The sequence below is a fragment of the Paramormyrops kingsleyae genome, chromosome 11 (assembly GCF_048594095.1).
Source record: "Paramormyrops kingsleyae isolate MSU_618 chromosome 11, PKINGS_0.4, whole genome shotgun sequence".
Lineage (NCBI taxonomy): Eukaryota > Metazoa > Chordata > Actinopteri > Osteoglossiformes > Mormyridae > Paramormyrops > Paramormyrops kingsleyae.
This window is the reverse complement of record NC_132807.1, coordinates 5,385,897-5,404,917: the sequence shown is the minus strand read 5'-3', so window position 1 is coordinate 5,404,917 and position 19,021 is coordinate 5,385,897. Positions and strand designations below refer to the sequence as shown.

General features: G+C 46.1%; 1 protein-coding gene across 11 annotated transcripts in view; it reads right to left on the bottom strand.

Moving 5' to 3' along the window:
• Window positions 1–9,667, bottom strand: part of LOC111844998 (inositol hexakisphosphate and diphosphoinositol-pentakisphosphate kinase 2) — a 28,745-nt gene extending 19,078 nt beyond the window's left edge. For 9 of the 11 annotated variants that reach the window (XM_023814007.2, XM_072717884.1, XM_072717880.1 and 6 more), the window contains exons 1-9: window positions 8,525–8,717; window positions 4,944–5,408; window positions 4,078–4,273; window positions 3,472–3,562; window positions 3,288–3,373; window positions 1,907–2,061; window positions 764–865; window positions 260–421; window positions 63–184 (exon numbers count right to left, since the gene is read on the bottom strand). In XM_023814007.2, the coding sequence (XP_023669775.2) occupies window positions 63–184; window positions 260–421; window positions 764–865; window positions 1,907–2,061; window positions 3,288–3,373; window positions 3,472–3,562; window positions 4,078–4,273; window positions 4,944–5,087 (1,058 nt within the window). In that variant the 5' untranslated portion in view covers window positions 5,088–5,408; window positions 8,525–8,717. Of the gene's footprint in view, window positions 1–62; window positions 185–259; window positions 422–763; window positions 866–1,906; window positions 2,062–3,287; window positions 3,374–3,471; window positions 3,563–4,077; window positions 4,274–4,943; window positions 5,409–8,524; window positions 8,794–9,412 lie in introns of those variants that run through there. The other 2 variants (XM_072717879.1, XM_072717878.1) reach the window with 2 other exon arrangements.
• Between the last annotated feature and the right edge of the window lie 9,354 nt (window positions 9,668–19,021).

Below are 19,021 nucleotides of genomic sequence, written 5' to 3'. Positions count from 1 at the left end.
ACGACAATAAGACCACAGTTTTCAGGGGAATACGGAGAATGGAAGCAGCGGGCAGGCCTAACCCCAGGATTTTGGCGCAGTCGTCGTAGTACTTCATGGAATTCTTGACAAAACTGAAACCGTTGACGTCACAGACGAAGGAGTGTCCATTGGCCCGGAGGAGGTCGAACCCGCACACGGTTTGCTGTGTGGGGACGGAGTAGTGCATCAGAACAATGTCTGTGCTGCCGTCGCAGGCCTATTTGTCCGCAGCACCCACCTTGAAGGCCAGGCAGACTTTGCGAGCGACCAGCTTCTCCATGGCGGTCAGCATCACAGGGTAGCGGATCTCCTTGCCCTCGCTGTCACGCTCCACCTTCCCGTCCAGGGCGGGCGACTTCCGAGCTTCGGCGTGGGCGTAGTCGGGACCCACTGTGTACACCTGCACTCAGGAAGGGATGCACACAAGCACACACACACACACACACACACATTTGTATTCATATCATTGTGGGGACCATCCTTGCATTACACTCAAATTCAACCTTAACTCCTACCCAGCCCTAACCTAACCATAAGTAACCAAACAAAATACAAGACCTTTGACATTCTTAGATTTTTGACTGCTGTCACATTTTTATAAAAAGTTTCCCCTTGCGGGTACTGAAAAAAAGGTTCCCACAACATCAGAATAATTGGTCCCCACAATGTACTATATACACATGTCCCACACACACACACACACACACACACACACAGTGAGTCAGCCGACGCCCTCATGTACCTTAACATCCGTTCCGTCGGTGGGCATGAACTCCTCGTAGATGTAAGACCCCGTCTTGCGCACGCTGCTCTCCGGGGAATAAACACTACTGCGACTGCCAATCTGGGGGGGGGGGGGGGGGGGGGCACACCGTCACACTCACATGCTACGCCGGATCAGCCCCTTACTGAACGGCCAGCCGTGTGGACTGCAGGTACTTACCACTCAGCTGACACGAATGACACTAGCAGTAAAAATACTCAGTAAGATCAGTAAGATCCATTAGAAACACTTTACTTAAAGCAGTCATGAAAATGTTGTATAGATACCTTTATAATGCATTATAATGGTCAGTATAAGTCATTAAATGCATGATGAAGGTATTTATAGTGCATTATAGATGAGAGCATCATAGAGCATTAATAATGCATAATAATGTGTTATACAAATGGCTATAACTATTTTTTTAAAGGCATAATACTTTCTGAAGTCATTATAATACATTATGAAGGTCTATAATGCATTATACGCAGGTGCTTTAAGTAAAGTGATCTGGTAAACCCAAAGAGAATGCACTGTTCTTCAAATTTACTTTTTTGCATCATAAATACTACAATAAACTGTGCTTAGGTTGGCCTGCTCTGTGACTGACTTTGAACTTTTCTGCAAATACACACACAAAAAAACCCTTTTAAACAGGAGCAGCAGGTCAGGCAGGGTTGCGTCCCAAGGAGGAGACACACAGCAGACTTCTGAGCAGGCACACGCTGGGACAGCCCCTCGGGCGAGCACGCTAACGGTTACACAGGGCAGAGCTAAAGCGCCAGACAGAAGCAGCGTTTCCCCTTTTGTGGGAATAAATCACTTTGGCAACTTAAAACGATTCCTGCCCCACATCCTCAAGACAGATAAAGAACAGACTTAGGCATGCCTAGATCTACGCCCCAAGTGCTAACCGACACGTATCGTGTCTTTCACCAGAATTCACCTGTAATTTAAGGGCCTGAACGACGTATTGTGTACTATTAAAGTCAGATCCCACCTTGGCTTTTACAGCTTTGGAAGTATAGATGAATCAAAACTCAAATTCAGTTGCGTAATACTAACCATTACATTAATCACTTCATGTTATGTTGCGTTTTTCTAAACGACGGCAGGCGGTACCTTCCGGAAAAGCCGCTGACTGCCTCCCCCGGCTGATGTCGGATAATAGATGTACACATTGTGGTCCTCAGCGCATACAGGCTTTTCTACAAATGGCTTCTGGAAGATTTCCCCGGTCACCTCGACGTGATCTTCACCTTCCACCAGGTTGCACTCTGACAGAAGGTAGAGCAGATGAGGGAGGGGGATGGTTAGAGCCCCAGTTAGGGAAAATCCTGGGGGCACAAATTCAAAACATGTAGGATAAGAGAGTTCACTGTTAATCCATGGACTGTAAACACTGAAGTACAAGATCCTTCCCAGTCAGTTTATTAGGGCTGTTACTATCGATTATATCTGGATTGGGGAACCTGTCCCATGGAGGGCCAGTGTGGGTGCGGGTTTTTGGGATGGCCTCTCAATCAGCCAATAATAGTGGGAGTTGAACACCACTGTTTTATTATTGGCTGATTGAGAGGCCATCCCAAAAACCAGCACCCTCACTGGCCCACCATGGGACAGGTTCCCCACCCCTGAATTTGATCAAAAACTGAGCAATGTACCGGTCAGTCCGACAAATCATCAAGTAATCATTCATATATAACATAACATAAACATAAAATTTACACATAAAACACAACACAACATAACACAACATAACACATAACATAAGCACAATGTAGGAATCAACCAAGCCCACTCAGTGGCGGATCTGATCAGTCTAAGCACACTAGTTCACTTAAGCTGCATGTTTTTGGATGGTGGAAGGAAAGCAGAGGATCCACAGAAAAGCCAAACGCAGAGTGAACATGCAAACTCCACACACACAGCGGCGGGGAGGCAACACTGCGACCCACAGCACCATTCTGCCACCCTGACAGGCTTGCACAATGTATGATATTAATATCAACATGGCATTTCATGCACATACAACGGTCACATCTCAAGGACCGTGAAAGTCTGCTGGCTTCAAGTTTCAATAGGCTTTGCAATACTTAGACGACTGCATTTTAATTCACTTTTAATGTGAATGAAATTATTTGGACCCTCATAGGCTCTGTGCAACTCTGCTAATTTGCTGAGTAATCCAGAAGGAAAACTTTAACTGATGCTTTTTAGTAATCCAGTAATTGAGTTTAATCGAATAATCGTGAAAAAATGAGAAGCTGGGAGAGATTTATAAAAAATAGTGTCTCTGTGTTCCTACAGCAGGTACACACTCACCCAGAGTGTCAGGGAGAAGAGTCCCGTAAACAACACCCGGGTGTCTGTTTACATTCGTTTCCCCAGGGAAAAATCTGAGCCAACGCTGGCGGTCCGTGTGTGAAAACACGGCTGCTTCAGTCACATTGGACACCTCAGAAAAAGCACGCAGGACAGAACGCAGTGACACGACACCCACCCTCCGGTTTGTCCGGATCGCGGTTCAGCACGACGTAGCGCGGTAAATCGATCCCCTCTTCCTGCAGGATCCGGTACACCTCTCTCCTGAGGAACACCCAAACAGACAGGACTCATGAGCGCTATTTTACTCACCAACTGCAGCCTTCAGATGAAACACTGCGGTTCTGTCTGCAGAAGCTCACCTGTCCTGTATGAAGTACTGCATGTTCAGGTCGTTGATGAGAAGCGGCTGTCTGAGCTTAGCGTAGCTTACGGCTTTGTCGAGAGGAAACCCTATAAATTTACAGACACACAGAATGCATGGGATACACTTAACCCTGATTTCTACACCACATTTCATCTAGAAAAAAAAAACATAACCCCCTATGCAAATGAAAAATAGCAAAAGAATGCAAGATTGGACTCGTACTCAAAATAAACAAAATCACTGAGTTGCCGTATGAAAATCATACTCCCTGACTGAACCCCCTAATTTAGTCATCGACTTAAAAATCTGCCCTTGATTCTGCTTTCTGATTAAATTAATTTCACAGTCATACCATGTTTAAACGAACCCACTGAAAAAGCAGAACTAGGCAAACCATATGTCAGTGATGTTCTTCATTTTGGGTTAAATAAGCAATAATAAAATAATAATCATTTAAAAAAATCTCATTGCAGCATTTATAACTGAAATACATAAGCGGTATTTATCAGGAGGGTTTCCTCTCCCATTATCAGCACAAGTCATGATTGGTCAAGTCGTTGCAGAGATGCAGCCAATAGCGTAGAGCGGGGGAGGGGGCTACCTTTGGAGTGGAAGGAGATGAGGCAGTCACAGAGGGGCCATTTCTCCACCGGCTCATTGAGAATGATGTCCTCCGGGAAGATGACGACAGTGATGTACTCGAATCGGCACAGTCGCTCTAGGATCTGCGTCATTGGCTTGGATTTGGATTTCTTCATCATGGAGCAGATTCCCACCACGATCTGCCGCTCTGGAGGCTGTGGCAAGTAACGGGACCAGTGTCAGGAGACCATAGTGGCTCCCAGAGGTCAGGAGTTATCAATGGTACCACACTGACACTCCCAGCAACCTCAGCGCCCCCCCAACCACTTCCAAGAAGAACTCCTGGGCTCTTATTTGCACCACCTGCACTGCCTTTCCTTCACCCCGGCAGTTCTTCCAAATTCCAGATGATAAAGTGCTGTCCCAATACCTTAGGGAACGAGTCATCGAGGGCTGATTTTCAATCAGTCACCCCTTCGCTGGGGGCGTGTGGAAGTCTAGTTGAGAGTATCCTTCGCAGAAGAGAAATTCACCCTTGGTGACACCCACACATGATGTGGCATTAAAGCTAATACTTCAGTGATGACTTCACACATACAGGAAGAGCATGGTAAGTCATCGAGGATGCAAGTGTGTCCCAATACTGCTATTTTGTCCATGCTACCATCCTTGCTCACTCGCTCATTCCTTCCGTCATCAGCTTCATGAACATTTAACTTTAGATGGCGAGTCATAGAGGGAGAGAGCAAGAGAGCCACCAAAAAAAAAACAGTTTTGGGACGTAGCCTTAATCTACAGACCACTGGTAACAGGTGCAAAATATCGATATGTTACCCAAACGGAACAGCTTTACAAACATGGACTGCGGTCGGCGGCCTTCCTCACCGAATCGGCCTCCTCCTCGAACAGCTCCAGCTCGGCGTCCGTCCTCATGCTGCTGCCCAAGCCCTCGCCGTCATCGTCCTCGCAGCCCACGAAGAATCTGGGAGCGCCACGCTGGCTCTCGCCGGGGCTGCTCGGCTCTGACATCACAGCCCACCGCGGCGACCCTCAGCGTCATGCCGCGCCATCGCAGGCTAACACTCCACGGGGGTGAGGGGGGTGGGGAAGAGGGGTGGGGCACCGCCAAGTCTCAGAGGGGGAGGGGGGCGGTTAGGAGCAGTCTGTGCCCCTAAACCAAGAAACTCTGAGCAGCCGGGGGGGACCGGAGGGCGGCTGGAGGGGTATCGTGATCTCTCTTTCTGCGCCACGAGAAGTCCAGCCTGAACTGCCCAATTCTGTTAGTTAGCAGGGGCTCTGTGAGTGACTATAGAAGCCTCCACCCTTCTGTCTGACATGGAAAGACACCACCTGTGAGAGAAAATAACAGCAATTAGCCAGCTGAGCCAAAAGGGAGTCCTCAGGCAGCCACTCACGGAAGGGAGTCGTCCCCCCACCCCCCCGATGACCAACACGCTCACAGCAGCCAACGCCCTCAGATCAAAACCAAGCATCCAACAGCCAGACTGGCCTGCTGGGGGCGGGCGTGGGCATCTTTAGCATTCGCTGACGTGGGGTTAAAAGAAAAAACAATAATAATAAAAATTAATAAATGACTTCAGGCACAGAGATGGCTGACTTGTCACCCGGAGCTCACAGCCTGCACAAAACTGGTATCACAGGAGATGCCAGCCAGTTGTTTTTGATGCCACACAGAAGTATCAGACAGCGTTCCTTCCCTGGTGTTTTTCAGACAGTAACTGCAGAGCATGAGAAGCTCCAGACAGACCTCTCAGCCAGGGAAGACGGTGTCGGCTAAACTCTCGTACTCTAACGCCAAGCCAGGCATGGTAACTACCACAGCAAACCTGTCGCAACCTGCAGAATTACATATAGGACTAGATCCCTATTGAAAGAAATGCTTTTGGGATAATCACAGCAATACAAAAAGATCTGCATGAAAATCAGAGAAGACTTAAGAGGTCTGTTAGGTGGATGTTACAAAATAAAAAATAAAAAAATGACACACAAGTAGAGTACTATTCTCCGACACATACAACCAACCTAACTTAACTGTAAGCCTGCTTCTACAGGCTTCCTTGCTCTACACATAATTCCTGCTGGACAATTAAACCTTATAACCATATACACCAAGTAAAAATGGCAGGATGAAAAAAGACGTTGAGCAGACAGGACACTGATTTGTTTATATCCAGTACATCCGGGGTTGTTCAATTTTACACTCAGCCACTTTTTAGTATGACTACATACTACATGTACACCAGCAGTAATCAACATCCCATAGAAATCAGGAACACATTAAACATGTATGAATCAATTTCTTTTGCTGGAGAAGACTGTAAAATAACAGCATTTCTTTTCCCCAACAGAAATGTATTTTACTTATTGATTTATTAGCAGATGATTTAACCCAAATAGACATACAGTTAAAAAACAAAGTCAAACAGTCCTGGGGAAGCTGGCTAGGGGTGAAGGGGGCTTCCTCAAGGGCTCAACAGGGAAACTGCTCTGCCATTTGAACCGGCGACCTTTGCGTCATGGATACGGTACCCAAACCCGCTGAACCACACACCCCCTCAGACATACAAGGCCTGGGGTGCAACCTCTCTGAGATTAAAGACACACACACAACACACACACACACACATACACACACACACACACACACATACAAGCGATTCTCACCCAGTCCTGTCCCAAGATCTTCACTGCAACAGTCTCTTACATGGCCTCTCACAGTTAAGTCGAGAGCCACAGGTGGAAATCCAATTTGTTTAATCTACCCAGTAGCAGATGACAATCAGTCCATCACTTTAGTGGAAAAGGATTATCAGAGCCCACAATGGACAGAGGACAGATACTGATTCTGGTAATTATCTATTTGATTAGCAAACAGACACAAAGGAAAGCCAAACAACACGTCACCTGCACTCAGGTACGAGGGAGACTGAGCACACCGTACTGGGACAAGCTGAGCAAAGAGAGCCGGCCACCTGGGGAGCGGGAGATTCAGGTGCAGCATGAGCATGAGTCTGCTGAAGGTCAGCGTCAAAAACATACAGGGGTTGCGCCCCCCTGCCGGCGCGGACATACTACAGGCTAAGAAGAAACACGGTCGCACTACTTAGTCAACGGCAAGTTAAAGGGCAGTCATGCTAGGAGGGATAGACGGGATAGACAGCGCAGGCAGAACAGTGACAGGAAGTGAGGATCTTTGTCTTCTGCTGCTAGATCTATCTTACACTCCCACCAGACAGGAGAAGATAAACCTCGTGTCAAAGTAACTGGAGGGAAGGGAATCACACCTAGGCTGAAGCAGGTTAACACACTCAACACCACTTACTCTACAGTGGGTTCCAGGAGAAGATCTATCTATCTTAACAAATACAAATTTCCAATCCACCAATACATAAGCCCCTCCATCCAATACAATATCGTCTCTGTGAGGAGTGGGGAAAATAATAAAGTTTTGCCGTCTGAGGACAGTCGAATCATTAAAAAAAAAAAAAAAAACACCTTGCAAGAGGCCGTCACGCCTCAGGAAGTGCGTAACTCCGCACCGCGGACTCACTGTCCAAAGGGAGCAGGTTGGCATGACGGCTGCATAATGAACCTTGGAGCTTCGTCATGCGGAGTTGATTAGGAGCCGAGAAGCCGAGATGTGCGGAGAGCAAAGGCAGACCGATGGCTCACGGTACAGAAAGGGACACATGCACATTCAGCCGAGATAACGGCCTCCTCAGGACTTACAAAGCATTCAGACCTGACCTTTCTCCAGGGAGGATGATTTCTGTTTAATTATACACTATTTTAAGCAGCAAAGAACAAAACATGTGCATTAAATAAATAATTAATAAGGGCAACTTGGAAGAGTCTTCCTACAACCAGTGCTGTACATGCTCACACCCTCCAGACAGTAAGTGACACTAGATCAAAGCTCATGCTGGGGGTGTCATGGATCGGGGTAGTCCTCAACCAGGAACAAAAAGCTTAAGCTACCAAAACAACGGTGGAGGAGGAAGCATCCGATCTTTAGCGGGAACCCACACCGACCACCTTCTGCTGCTGGGCAGACACCGGCGGACACCAGATTGACGCCTTTAACCCCCCTATCAAGAACATTAACATCACTGCCAGTACTGATGTTACCTTCTCCCGAGATCGCTGAGCTCGGCATTACTCCACAGATAATATTAAACCCTACCCTTCGATCATCAAGTACACGCCATACACCTGCCTAGGCGCCAATACACGCCTTCGGGGCATAAAGTGTGGAAAAACACGAGTCTTTAATAACAATGCAAAATGGACAACGCAACTTAGACGGGACCTGGCAATTTAATGTATGAATGAATCTGTAGAATAAATCCACATTATATCAGCACGCCAGTGCACAAATGCTTTAACTGGAAAGCAAGTCGAAAACATATATACAGTAATATTTAAGAAATGCTAGTAAACTGCACCTAGCTTGTTGACTTGTTGATCCACAGAGCGCTACACCGCCCCGATCGCGCAACGCTGAAGCCGACGCGGAGTCCACGGGACTCGGCGCTTACAGAGCCGCCCGCCGGCCGCCTCGTTTTATTCTCCTTTTATGTTTATCGTTAAAAGCCGGCGATCCGGACCCGAAGCTGTACTTACGGCTCCGTCGAGCGACTCCTGTTGACGTCTGTCCGCTTCCTCCCACCCACTGGAGGTGCGACATAAACAGTGACGCGGACCAATCGGAGCCGCGGACGCGCTCCGGTGGAACTGGCCGCCGGGCGCCCGTGCAGCCAACCCACGCCATCGGCGAGCGCATTTCCTGCCTCGGGTTTGGTGGCGTTTCCCGAGCTCCAAGTTCCTCCCTCCGTCGTCCCGTAGACGGATTTTGCAGGGCTCGTGTGCGCCGGGTTGAGGGCTGCGGCCTGCGGGCCTGAGCTCGGGCTCCGCGTCTAAAGCCCGGTTCGGCTGCTACTTTGTTTCTTCGCGCGTTATTCCGGTTTCACGGAAACCTCAGCGCGACACTTTCCCCCCTTTGCGTTACTGTAACACGCGATATTTTTGTACGCGCAAAATTAAGAAAAACATTTTAATGGATTTAATAAGATAAGATTTAGTTTACTGACTTCCGGACGATGTTCCAGGCTTATCAGGGACCACACACATTGTTCTATCGCAAAACATTATTCTTTGTTAAAATTCACTAAAACAAGAATTACAAATAATTCAAGTTACAAAATGAACAACGTGCAGTTCAGCTTTCTAACCGGATCAAACGAAGTTCACGAGTATTTCCATGAAAATGTTACCACAATTTACACATTTAAACACACGTTACATTTTTAAAAACCCAAATGAATTAGACCTACCTGTCATATAATGAACAGCCTTTAATGGTGCTTGAAACAAGTAATAAAACATACCGTAAATAAAGCTGAAATATCCGCTCAATAAAGAGTAGTCGATGCCCATGAAAACCGAGACGGTCATTATAGCATAGTACTACTGCGAATAAGCATGCTGACACAACAACAACGAAAAAGATTCATCAGCCGACAGCTAACCCCCAATTTAACGTAAAATTACAGTTTCCCCCCCTCTGCTGAGTGTCAGGCCATCAAAACCACAGCCGATCCCCCCAGGGCGGTTAGCCGACCATTCAGCCCGGGACAGCTTGTACCAGGACTACAGCCTGAGGAAGACCCCGCACGTTTGGAGGAATAAGCCTGATTGTGTTCTGTCCGTTTGCTGCTTTGCCTTTATTGGCTTGTTTATATGTTTGTTTGTTTATAGCATTTACTTATTGTTATTTATGTATTTACATAATTTATATATCTCTCTAGAAAGATCATAACATTCTTTTGCGTATGACCCACACTGTGATCTTCTTGGATATTTTTAGTGTATCGGTGATTAGGTTTTTATTTATTTATGTGGCTGTAGCTATAGCTGCCAGAAAACTAGAAACGATTAGTTTTCTTTATAAATTGCATTCAGCTTGACCCATCAGAGGTGGTCAGGTAGGGAAGTCAGGTGGAGAAGCAGTTTAGCTCTCACAGAAATCACTACTAAAGATGGCATGAGTCTTAGAGTGGGAGTAATGTGAGACTTCTCCCAAGGCTGCTATTTTTAGACTTAGACGGACCTTCTGCGATTCCTTTCATGAAAAATCAGAAAGGTCTCATCAGATGTCTTTGTTAAGCTTGCTTTCATGGGGTCAAAAATCTCTGATGACAGCCCTGCCGAGGGGCCCCAAGGTGACATTTTGTCAGGGGTCCAGAATTCCTTGCTATACCTCTATAAAGCAAATAGGTTTGCTTCCAGCAACATAAAAAAACACAAAAGGAAGGTGAGAATAAATGACAGTGTAAAGGTTACTGACCCTGGAGCGACTGGTGTGTCCAGGACAAGGAAAACACACACAGCTCGCCCAGAACGGTGAGCGACACCCGCCCTCTCTCACAACGACTGCCAGTGTCGCCCCCCCAGCGCCACAGGCCGGGCCTTGTCTGCAGCCGGTGCCCCAGCGGGGGCCCATATCGCCTGACGTCAGAGCACAGCCCCATTGTCCCTGACGTCCCCCCTTTGGGCTCTGTCTTGAAACAGCATCTGTCCATAGAGGGCATTCGTTTGGCTCTTGGCTCATTTGCCGTCCCCATGCTGGGAACTGTGGGTGCAGTTGGGTGGGGGCCTGTGGAGTGGTGGGGTCATAGTGGGCCATGTGCTTCGAATGAAAAGGGGCATTTCATAAACAGCTGATGCCGACAAGGCACTTCTTTAAGACGACTGGAGATAAAAAAGCACGTACATTATTTATGAGCTAATCCCATCTATAGCTACCTAAAATATCCAAGGCAGTAGCTGCCTGTAAATCTTCACATAAACTTTGTGGTGGGGATTGGGACTGAAGCAACTGCAGAACTGAAACAGTGTTTACGGCAGTGATCAAAGGGGCCACTAGATGGCAGTAGCAAACATCTTTCTCCCTGCTACTAGATATCATGCTGGCTGATTAACTGAAAGAGGCTTAAATTGCGTAATTTAATACAAATACTATTATTATTATCCGTCATCTAACCACGTGTCCTGGTCAGGAGCCGATCCCAGGTGACACAGGGCACCGTGCAGGACAGTACGATGATAATGCTGATGATGGACACATCACTGAACTACAGGCAGCAGACAGTGAGAGCGCTTACACTCACCACTGCCTCTGGGGGGCGCTCAAGGGTGCATCAGACCCCGCCCACTCTGGATATATGATCTGCTTAGTCTTGTCCGGTCAGAATAAAAGATACAGGGCCACACGTACCGTCTCAGACAGACTCTTCTGCTGGTTAGAGGAATTACTACCGATGGCACATTACCCCCTTCCCATCCCCCATAACACTGTGACTGACTGAGCCTTCTGCACTGTTTTTAAAATTTGTCTAGAAAGTTTTCCTTGTGGGGAAAGCCATCTTTTCTGGGACTGTGGTGCCCTAATGTTTGGGAAGCGTGCTTGTGATCGAAAGGCTGCTGGCTGAAATCCCTGACCAGCAACTAAAAAACAGCTGCCCACTGCTATGACCCATACGGCTTACATGCAGGAGACACATTTCACTGTGTGTTGTGGTGTGTCAACAATGACAATTAGTCATTTCACTTATGGCATCTTGAGTCACTTAAAACTCATCCCTCTTTACGTCGCATCTCTGCATGGTTAAGTCCCAGCAGGGCAATATATACAGAGCTTTTTTATGGAAAATATCTCCACCTAAATTCCCACAGATATATATTCCAATGTCCAATGTTTGTGTAGCACTTATTCATTGATTGTTATGTATGCATGTTCGTGGTTTTGTATGTTATTTATGTAATTACGGAGGCAGTTACTAAATTTCACTGTACTTGTGTAATCCTCTCGCACAACGACAAATAAAAATCCTTGACGGCTGCTGTAATGAGCTCCTGTAGCTCAACTAGCAGAGCATTATGCTAACAACCCAAAGATGATGGGTTCTGATTGCACCGAGTGCAGTAAATTGTAACCGTTCCCTCTGTTGTACGTCACTTTAGATAAAAGCATCCGGTAAGTGTAACGTCAGATGATCATCGGTGATGTTTGTAATGATGCACATGTGGGACTTTCAGTTGTTTTTTTTTTTTTTTTGAAGGTGGTCAGCAGACAGACGCCATACTTTCCATCCACAGGGAGAGAAGCCAGAAATATTTCCTGACTGCATCCACAAAGAGCATCTGTTCAGAGATTTGCTGGACCCCACCTTAAATGTGTTTCCTTGTTTAATAGGGTGACGGGTGAAGGTCAGCAGAGCCTGCGTGAGCCCATTCCCCATCCGCAAGAGCTGTCTGACCCCTGGGTTCTAGATAGACGCCATCTTAATCAGCACCCCTTTATTGTATGACTGGTGGGAAGAGCGCCCCCCGCTGGATCTCACATATCCAGTCTGGTTCTCTACAGTTAGAAATTCGATGCCACAAATCCCTTGTGAACATGCAGGATTAATAAAACTGCTGGCAGTATAGACAAGGACCTTTAAACGAATGTGGCACAATGGGGTCCGTTTCTCAAAGTACTGAGAGGTGATACCAAACACTGGGCTCTCTGGACTTGTTTTGGCGATCACTCAAAACTAAACAGCCGTAACCTGCAATAATGTGAGTTTGTTCTTCATGTATCACAGATTTAGGAAAACTAAACAAAGAGAATCTCTTAAAAAAAACCTCTTTTTTTATTCAGGACAAAGAGGTGAATGTGCTCCTTTTGGTCTTTATGGCCCCATTGAGCATCAGGGGAAAGGGTTGCATTTCAGCACGGCTTCATGGGAAGCAGGGGGGGCCCGGGGGGGGGGGGGGGGGATTGGTAAGCGAAGGCTAGGGTCTCTTCCTGTTGAGTTTGCTGGGGTCTTTGTGCTGGGCGGTCGGAGGATCTGAAGCTTTCTCCTAGTTTTCTGTACACCGGACAAGTTTTATGGTAAGGTGACCAAGGCGTTTTGGCAAACCGATGGACGTGGCCGTCTGTGGGGCTGACTTCTCCGTCCGATAGCCATCATTCCATCCCAGCCCCCTAAAAATGTGGTCTGTCTGGCACAGAGCTGGGAGGGAGCAAAAACGTGGACCGTCCGTGGGTCTCCGAGGGCCGGTTTGGGAAACACTGGCCTACTGTCAGCGTTCTGAAACGTGCTTCATCTGAGAGTGCTGCTTAGAGTAAGGTGGGGTGGGGCCAAGCTGGGGGTGGGGTGGCTGGCATTTTATTGTATGAATTTTTTGCAGAGCTGAAGTTTGACGTTAGCACATGCACGTGGGGGGAAAGACTCCAGGAGGCTAGTGAGGGCAAGTCAGGCTGAATTGGCCCACTGGGGTTAGCCATCCCAGCCCTGCTCAAGCGGGGAAGCAGCTCTTTGCTGATGGAGAAGGAAACAGAGGAACGGGCTCCAATGTGGACGCATGCCTGACCGGGTGGGAGCACACAGCCTCACTGAGTAAAACAGGTCTGGACGACACGTTCCCACTCTGACTGACATGCTCTCCCTGTCCAGGATACTCCTGGCTTTGGTTCCCTGTAATACATCTTGCTTTCATGGAAATGAGAGGTATGGCGTTCATGCAGAAAAGATTAAAGTCATTACTTGATTGGGAATATTGGAACAATGAGGTCTTTTTGGGAAAAAAAACTGCAGTCTACTGAACAACTCACTAAACACTCCAATATTTCATTACATTATATTTATGACAACTCTGTGAAAATGCCAGGTTTGCATGATTTAGTCAGCATTGCTTCATTTTTAGATGGTAGGAGAACTAGTGTGTCTTGTTCTGTTGAGACTGAGAGGCACTTGGTGACCATCTGACTGTCTTCCTTAATGTCACTCCTTATAGTTCAACGCTTGTGCGCAAATAGTTCCATCCATTTGTCCTAAAGGGTCGTGGGGGTCCTGCGTCCGTCCCAGAAACTACAGAGTACAACCCAGGGGGGGGGCACCAACCCATCACAGGCCAGGGAATAAGCCAGGGGGGGGGGGCACCAACCCATCACAGGGCTCACTCACTCTGGCGGCGCCACCTGGAGGAAACCTCACAACAACGCAGTGAGACCATGCAAATTCCACACACATAGAGCCAGGGTAGAGAATCGAACCCTGTCAGGCAACAGAGCTAACCACTGCACCACCGTGCTGCCCACATAAATAGATATTAATTTCAAAATTTAGGTCAAACTGCAGTCCTTCTGTGATAGCCATTGAATGCAACAGTGAACAACTGCCTGTTTATTGCATTTTGCATATTTTTGGATTATGTAACAAGATATCTGTACTCTTTAACAAGTTTTAATAATAAATGTTTGGTTACAAAACTGCACATTGGTATCAAACTGCACATATTATAAACTAAACAGTAATTCATTGTAAATGGTTGTTGAACAGTCTTGTCAGTTACAGTGTGTTCATAAATGATTATGGTTCCCTCATTCAAATCATTGGAACCAGTGTAGTTGGCCAAAGCATTATTAGGATTCAAGAGTGTATTTCTTCTTGTTAATTTTACTTTTTAATATTTTTTTAATAGAGAATAAGGAAGTACAACCAAACTTAGGTTTCAGATGCAAAAGTCATTATCATTGGCTCATTAAATGACATCATTCCAATATACCCACGTCTATGTCCTTGAATGACTTGGTAAATAAAGGTTCTCTTCCCCATCCTTCAAGACCCAGTCCTTCAAGTCCTTCTTTGTTTTTGAGCCTCTATGAAGTCATTTGTGTGGTTGTTTTGCCTGAAACCTGCTGACGGTCTCTTTTCAGTAGGCTGGCTACTGCATAAACCCTCCTACTGACCTATCAGCCGCTCGATTGTCTTTGACTGAAGTGTCACTCTGCCAGTCAGAGTCCCTGAAAGTCAACCCAATGAGATTTCAATGAAGGAGTTTACCTGAGAAACGGCAGCGCACACACTTTGATTGTTCTATGGTTTCTGAAAGGGTCTAATGTCGGCAGCCTTTCAGGGAACCACGGGGCCCTTCTTTCATGCTTTAAGGTGACACCAAAGGCCCAGTGGCCGCAAGATGAAGCTGGCGAGGCTGGAGAAGCCGGCGAGACTTAGCCGGAATGAAAAATGATGCCCCGGGGATTGTGGAGTTCGGCTAAAACCGCAGGCTGAGGAGAAGAAGAAGCGAATGGAGAGACAGCAAGAGCGAGACGGGGCGTCTCTGTGTGTCGCGGTCAGAGCGAATGTGCGGAGTCCAAGATCATCTTGGGCAAAACCAGCAAGTAAATGACTCTTATTGAGAGGCAGCCTTCTGCTCTGCTGTACTCTAGGAAAGAGCACAGTAATCCCCAAGCCGTGTAGTCCTGAGACACACACACATACACACACACATATATATATATATATATATATATAATTTTTTTTTTCAAAGTGATGGCCCAGAAACCCACAATGACAGCCTTCTTCAGGAGGAATCTACTTGCCCCACAGCGGCTGGCTCTCCAGAGCCTGACTGCATCATGCAGGAGGTCAGGCTGAGTTGAGGCACAGCTTGTCCCTAAGTGACTGCGTGCACAGTTCTGCATTAAAACACAAGGTGCTGAAATTTCCAAGAAGGGTCTCCAACTTCTCATTAAAATGACATCGATGCTCATTTCAAGCTGAAATTTTGTATCGACAGTTTGCTGACATCAATGGCACACATTGCGGCCCAAATCTGGCACAAGGGAACAGTCAGTCCGAAATTACTTCAGAGATTAAGTTTCGAGGTGAGGATGGAGAGGAGCGCAGTTTGCCTCTGTGGCCTCATGTCTCTGGGACTGAGGTTCGAGTCTCTGCCCCTGGCTCTGACTGTGGAGTTTGTATGTTCTCCCCATGTCATCAAGAGGTTTCCTCTGGGTTTCTCTCCCCCCCCCCTGAGGTTAACATGCTGAGGTTAATTGGGGTTACTAGATTGCTTGTGTGTGCGAGCGAGCGGGTATACCTATCCTTATGGGGACACAATATCCCCATAACGTGATAAATATCCTTTTTTTTTTTCCCTTATGGGGACCGATTTCTTGGTCCCCATAAGGGAAAACTCTATTTTATAAAAAACGGTGACTGCTATGAAAAAACTAAAAATGCAAAAACTCTTGTATTTTGCTTGGTTACTTATGGTTATGGTTAGGGCAGGGTGGGGGTTAAGGTTGTCATAGTTAGCATTAGCATTTTTCCCATAGAAGTCAATGAGCAGGCCCCATAAGAATAGGTATACCCGACATGTGTGTGTGCATGTGCGTGCATGCGTGTGTGTGTGTGTGTGTGTGTGTGTGTGTGTATACACCCTGTGATTGATTGGCGCCCCACCCTAGGTTATTCCCTGCCTTATGCCCATACCCCCCAGTATAGGCTCTGGACCCCTGTGTTCCTGTATAGGACAAGTGGGTACAGAAAATGAATGGATGGATGGAAGCTGTGAGGCTGTGGCTTTGGTCCTTTGAGGAGGCAGATTTCAGCTGCGCAAAGAAGCCCCTTATTCCAGCTTCTGGTCCGAGGACATGTCACTGACCACTGCTGCAGCACGGTGCCAAATGTATTTATAAAACAGAAAAAAACGATTTAGTCAATATTTAATAATCACTCGGGCATGCTGATGTAGGTAGACCGGAGGTCTCAGGCGTCGTTCCATAATATATCCATTCATTTATTGCTCATGAGAGTAGAACAGACACACACACACACACACTTTCCCTCTGGAGAAGGCAGGCACTCTGACAGACTCAGAGAGGTTGTGTCAATACTTTAGTGTGTGAAGGAGAAAGGATATGCACTCAAAGAGGGTCTTATTGTGAAGCTCCGCCCAAGGCGGCTCACAGGCAAATGACGCAGACGCAGACCCTGCTGTAGGCAGCACTGGGGCCCTCTGCAGATATGTTTGTATTTATTTATTTTGCTGCAGCTCAACTTCCTCCGGTTGCAGTGCCCCTGGTGGGGAAGCAAAAAAGTGCACGCTGGAGGCCCTGAAAATGGGAAAATTCTGATTGGCCTGATCTTCTTCTAATAGTGGCCATTTAATCATTCCTATCACAGTAATCATTACAGACAATAAATTCTTAGTGATTCCTACTGATGCATACATGTGTTTCATTACCCATGTTCATTAGGGTGTTTCATTTTCTAAGGCAAAAAATAAAATGTAAAATTTTTGCAGGCTTTGCTTACAGCCCGAGTCTCAGTGATATAAAAGATATATATGCCAAATTTAAAGAAGATTGGATAATATTTAGAGGTTGCACACTTTGATCAGTTTTGCAAAAGTAGGCAAAAAATACGATTTTTCAATGTTTATTACTTTTATTGGGAAAACTAGAAATCACAAACTTAAAATAATATTAAAACTAGACACTAAGATTAATAGGTAGTATGATAGGCAAAACGTGTTATATTAATCAGCTTTGAACGATGCAATCCCTTCTTTTGTTCGCTAGGTGATGACTTTTCTGTGATGCTCGACTAGCCTCAACAAGAATTGTTTTAGTTGTTCGTCCCTGACCGATTCGTTAAACTTTTTTATCAGAGCAATTCCTCTTTCTGCGGTATCATTGACCACCTTAAGAGCATTCACATGGCTTCTTAGAGAATCACTGCAGTATTCTGTCACGTCGTGGATCCCAAACAATTCAAAAAACGTCTTTATTTTATTAGTAACGAAATGGCTCAGGTCTTTTCCTTCAAAAACTAGGTTTTTACCCTCTAATCGTTTCATTTCCTTTTTCTTTGCAGGTTTGGTTTCAAAATTTTTAGTCATATTTTCCTTTTCAGCCTGAGTAATACGTTCGTCCAAAAAAGCCAATCCTACGTTTGTTTCTGACAGATACCAAAGGTGTCTCTTAGCAACTGTGAGAGCACTTTTTTTGACGTCTGCATCTGGGTAAATGCTCAGAAGCTGAAGCATATCCAAATCATTCTTTGGAGCCCATCGACTTACAATTGCCTCGTGCCAAAAGCGAAACATATATGAACTAGTTTGAGATAAAAGTGATCAATGTGTGCAACCCCTAAATATTATCCAATCTTCTTGAAATTTGGCATATATATCTTTTACATCACTGAGACTCGGGGCGTAAGCAAAGTCATATAAAAATCACATCTTTGGAAAAATGAAACACCCTAATGTATGTGCATGAAAGACTTACTTGAAATACCTATTCATGCGTTACATGAATTTTCTAAATTTTACACATTGAAGTGTTAAAATAGAGCAGCTTTTAAAGTCCTTCTTCATTCATTTAAATGCCATCTTCATTCAAAGATATTTATACTCGCACATAGGCATCCATTTTTTGGATAAGTATTTTGGTCACTTGTAAACTATTCTCACTAGTCACTGTGCGCCTGCAGGGCCTGCTGGGTAGTTGGCTGAGGACCAGGGGCTGAAAAAACCCAAATGCTGAATATTTGCCAGTTTCAGTGGCCAGACTGTGGAATATTCTCACTTAAAGAGGAGCCATATGATTTAGTAACACAAGCATAGATGCATACGGAGACGATGCACTAAGGACTGGCTTTGTGCTTGGTGTGTATCAGCGTGTCTTAAGAAGTGAACTAATTTCACAAAATTCCCTACAGGAACTTATCCAGTGTTCCAAACATGTTCTCCAAACATATCCAGAGATCTTTGAGAACTTTGATGAAAGAAAAGGAGAAACAAATACTGCACCTAATACATTTCCCAAGCCGTTCCAAAAGTTTTCTCAAGCTTCCCAGAGAGGTTTGCACGTGTCATTAAGTTAAGCGTCAGCCAGAGGGCTCCTACATCTTCTGCTGCAGCAGGTGGATGGACACGATAAAGGGAGCGATGGAGAGCAGGCGGAGGAGGGATGCTGTTCGTGGGCATAAAAAGGCATGGAGGGGGACTCACCGGCATCCCATCAGTGTCACGGAGGTCATGGCCCATGATGCATCTCGACCTTAGACGGCAGATACAAGCACGCATGGTTCTGAGTGATCAGT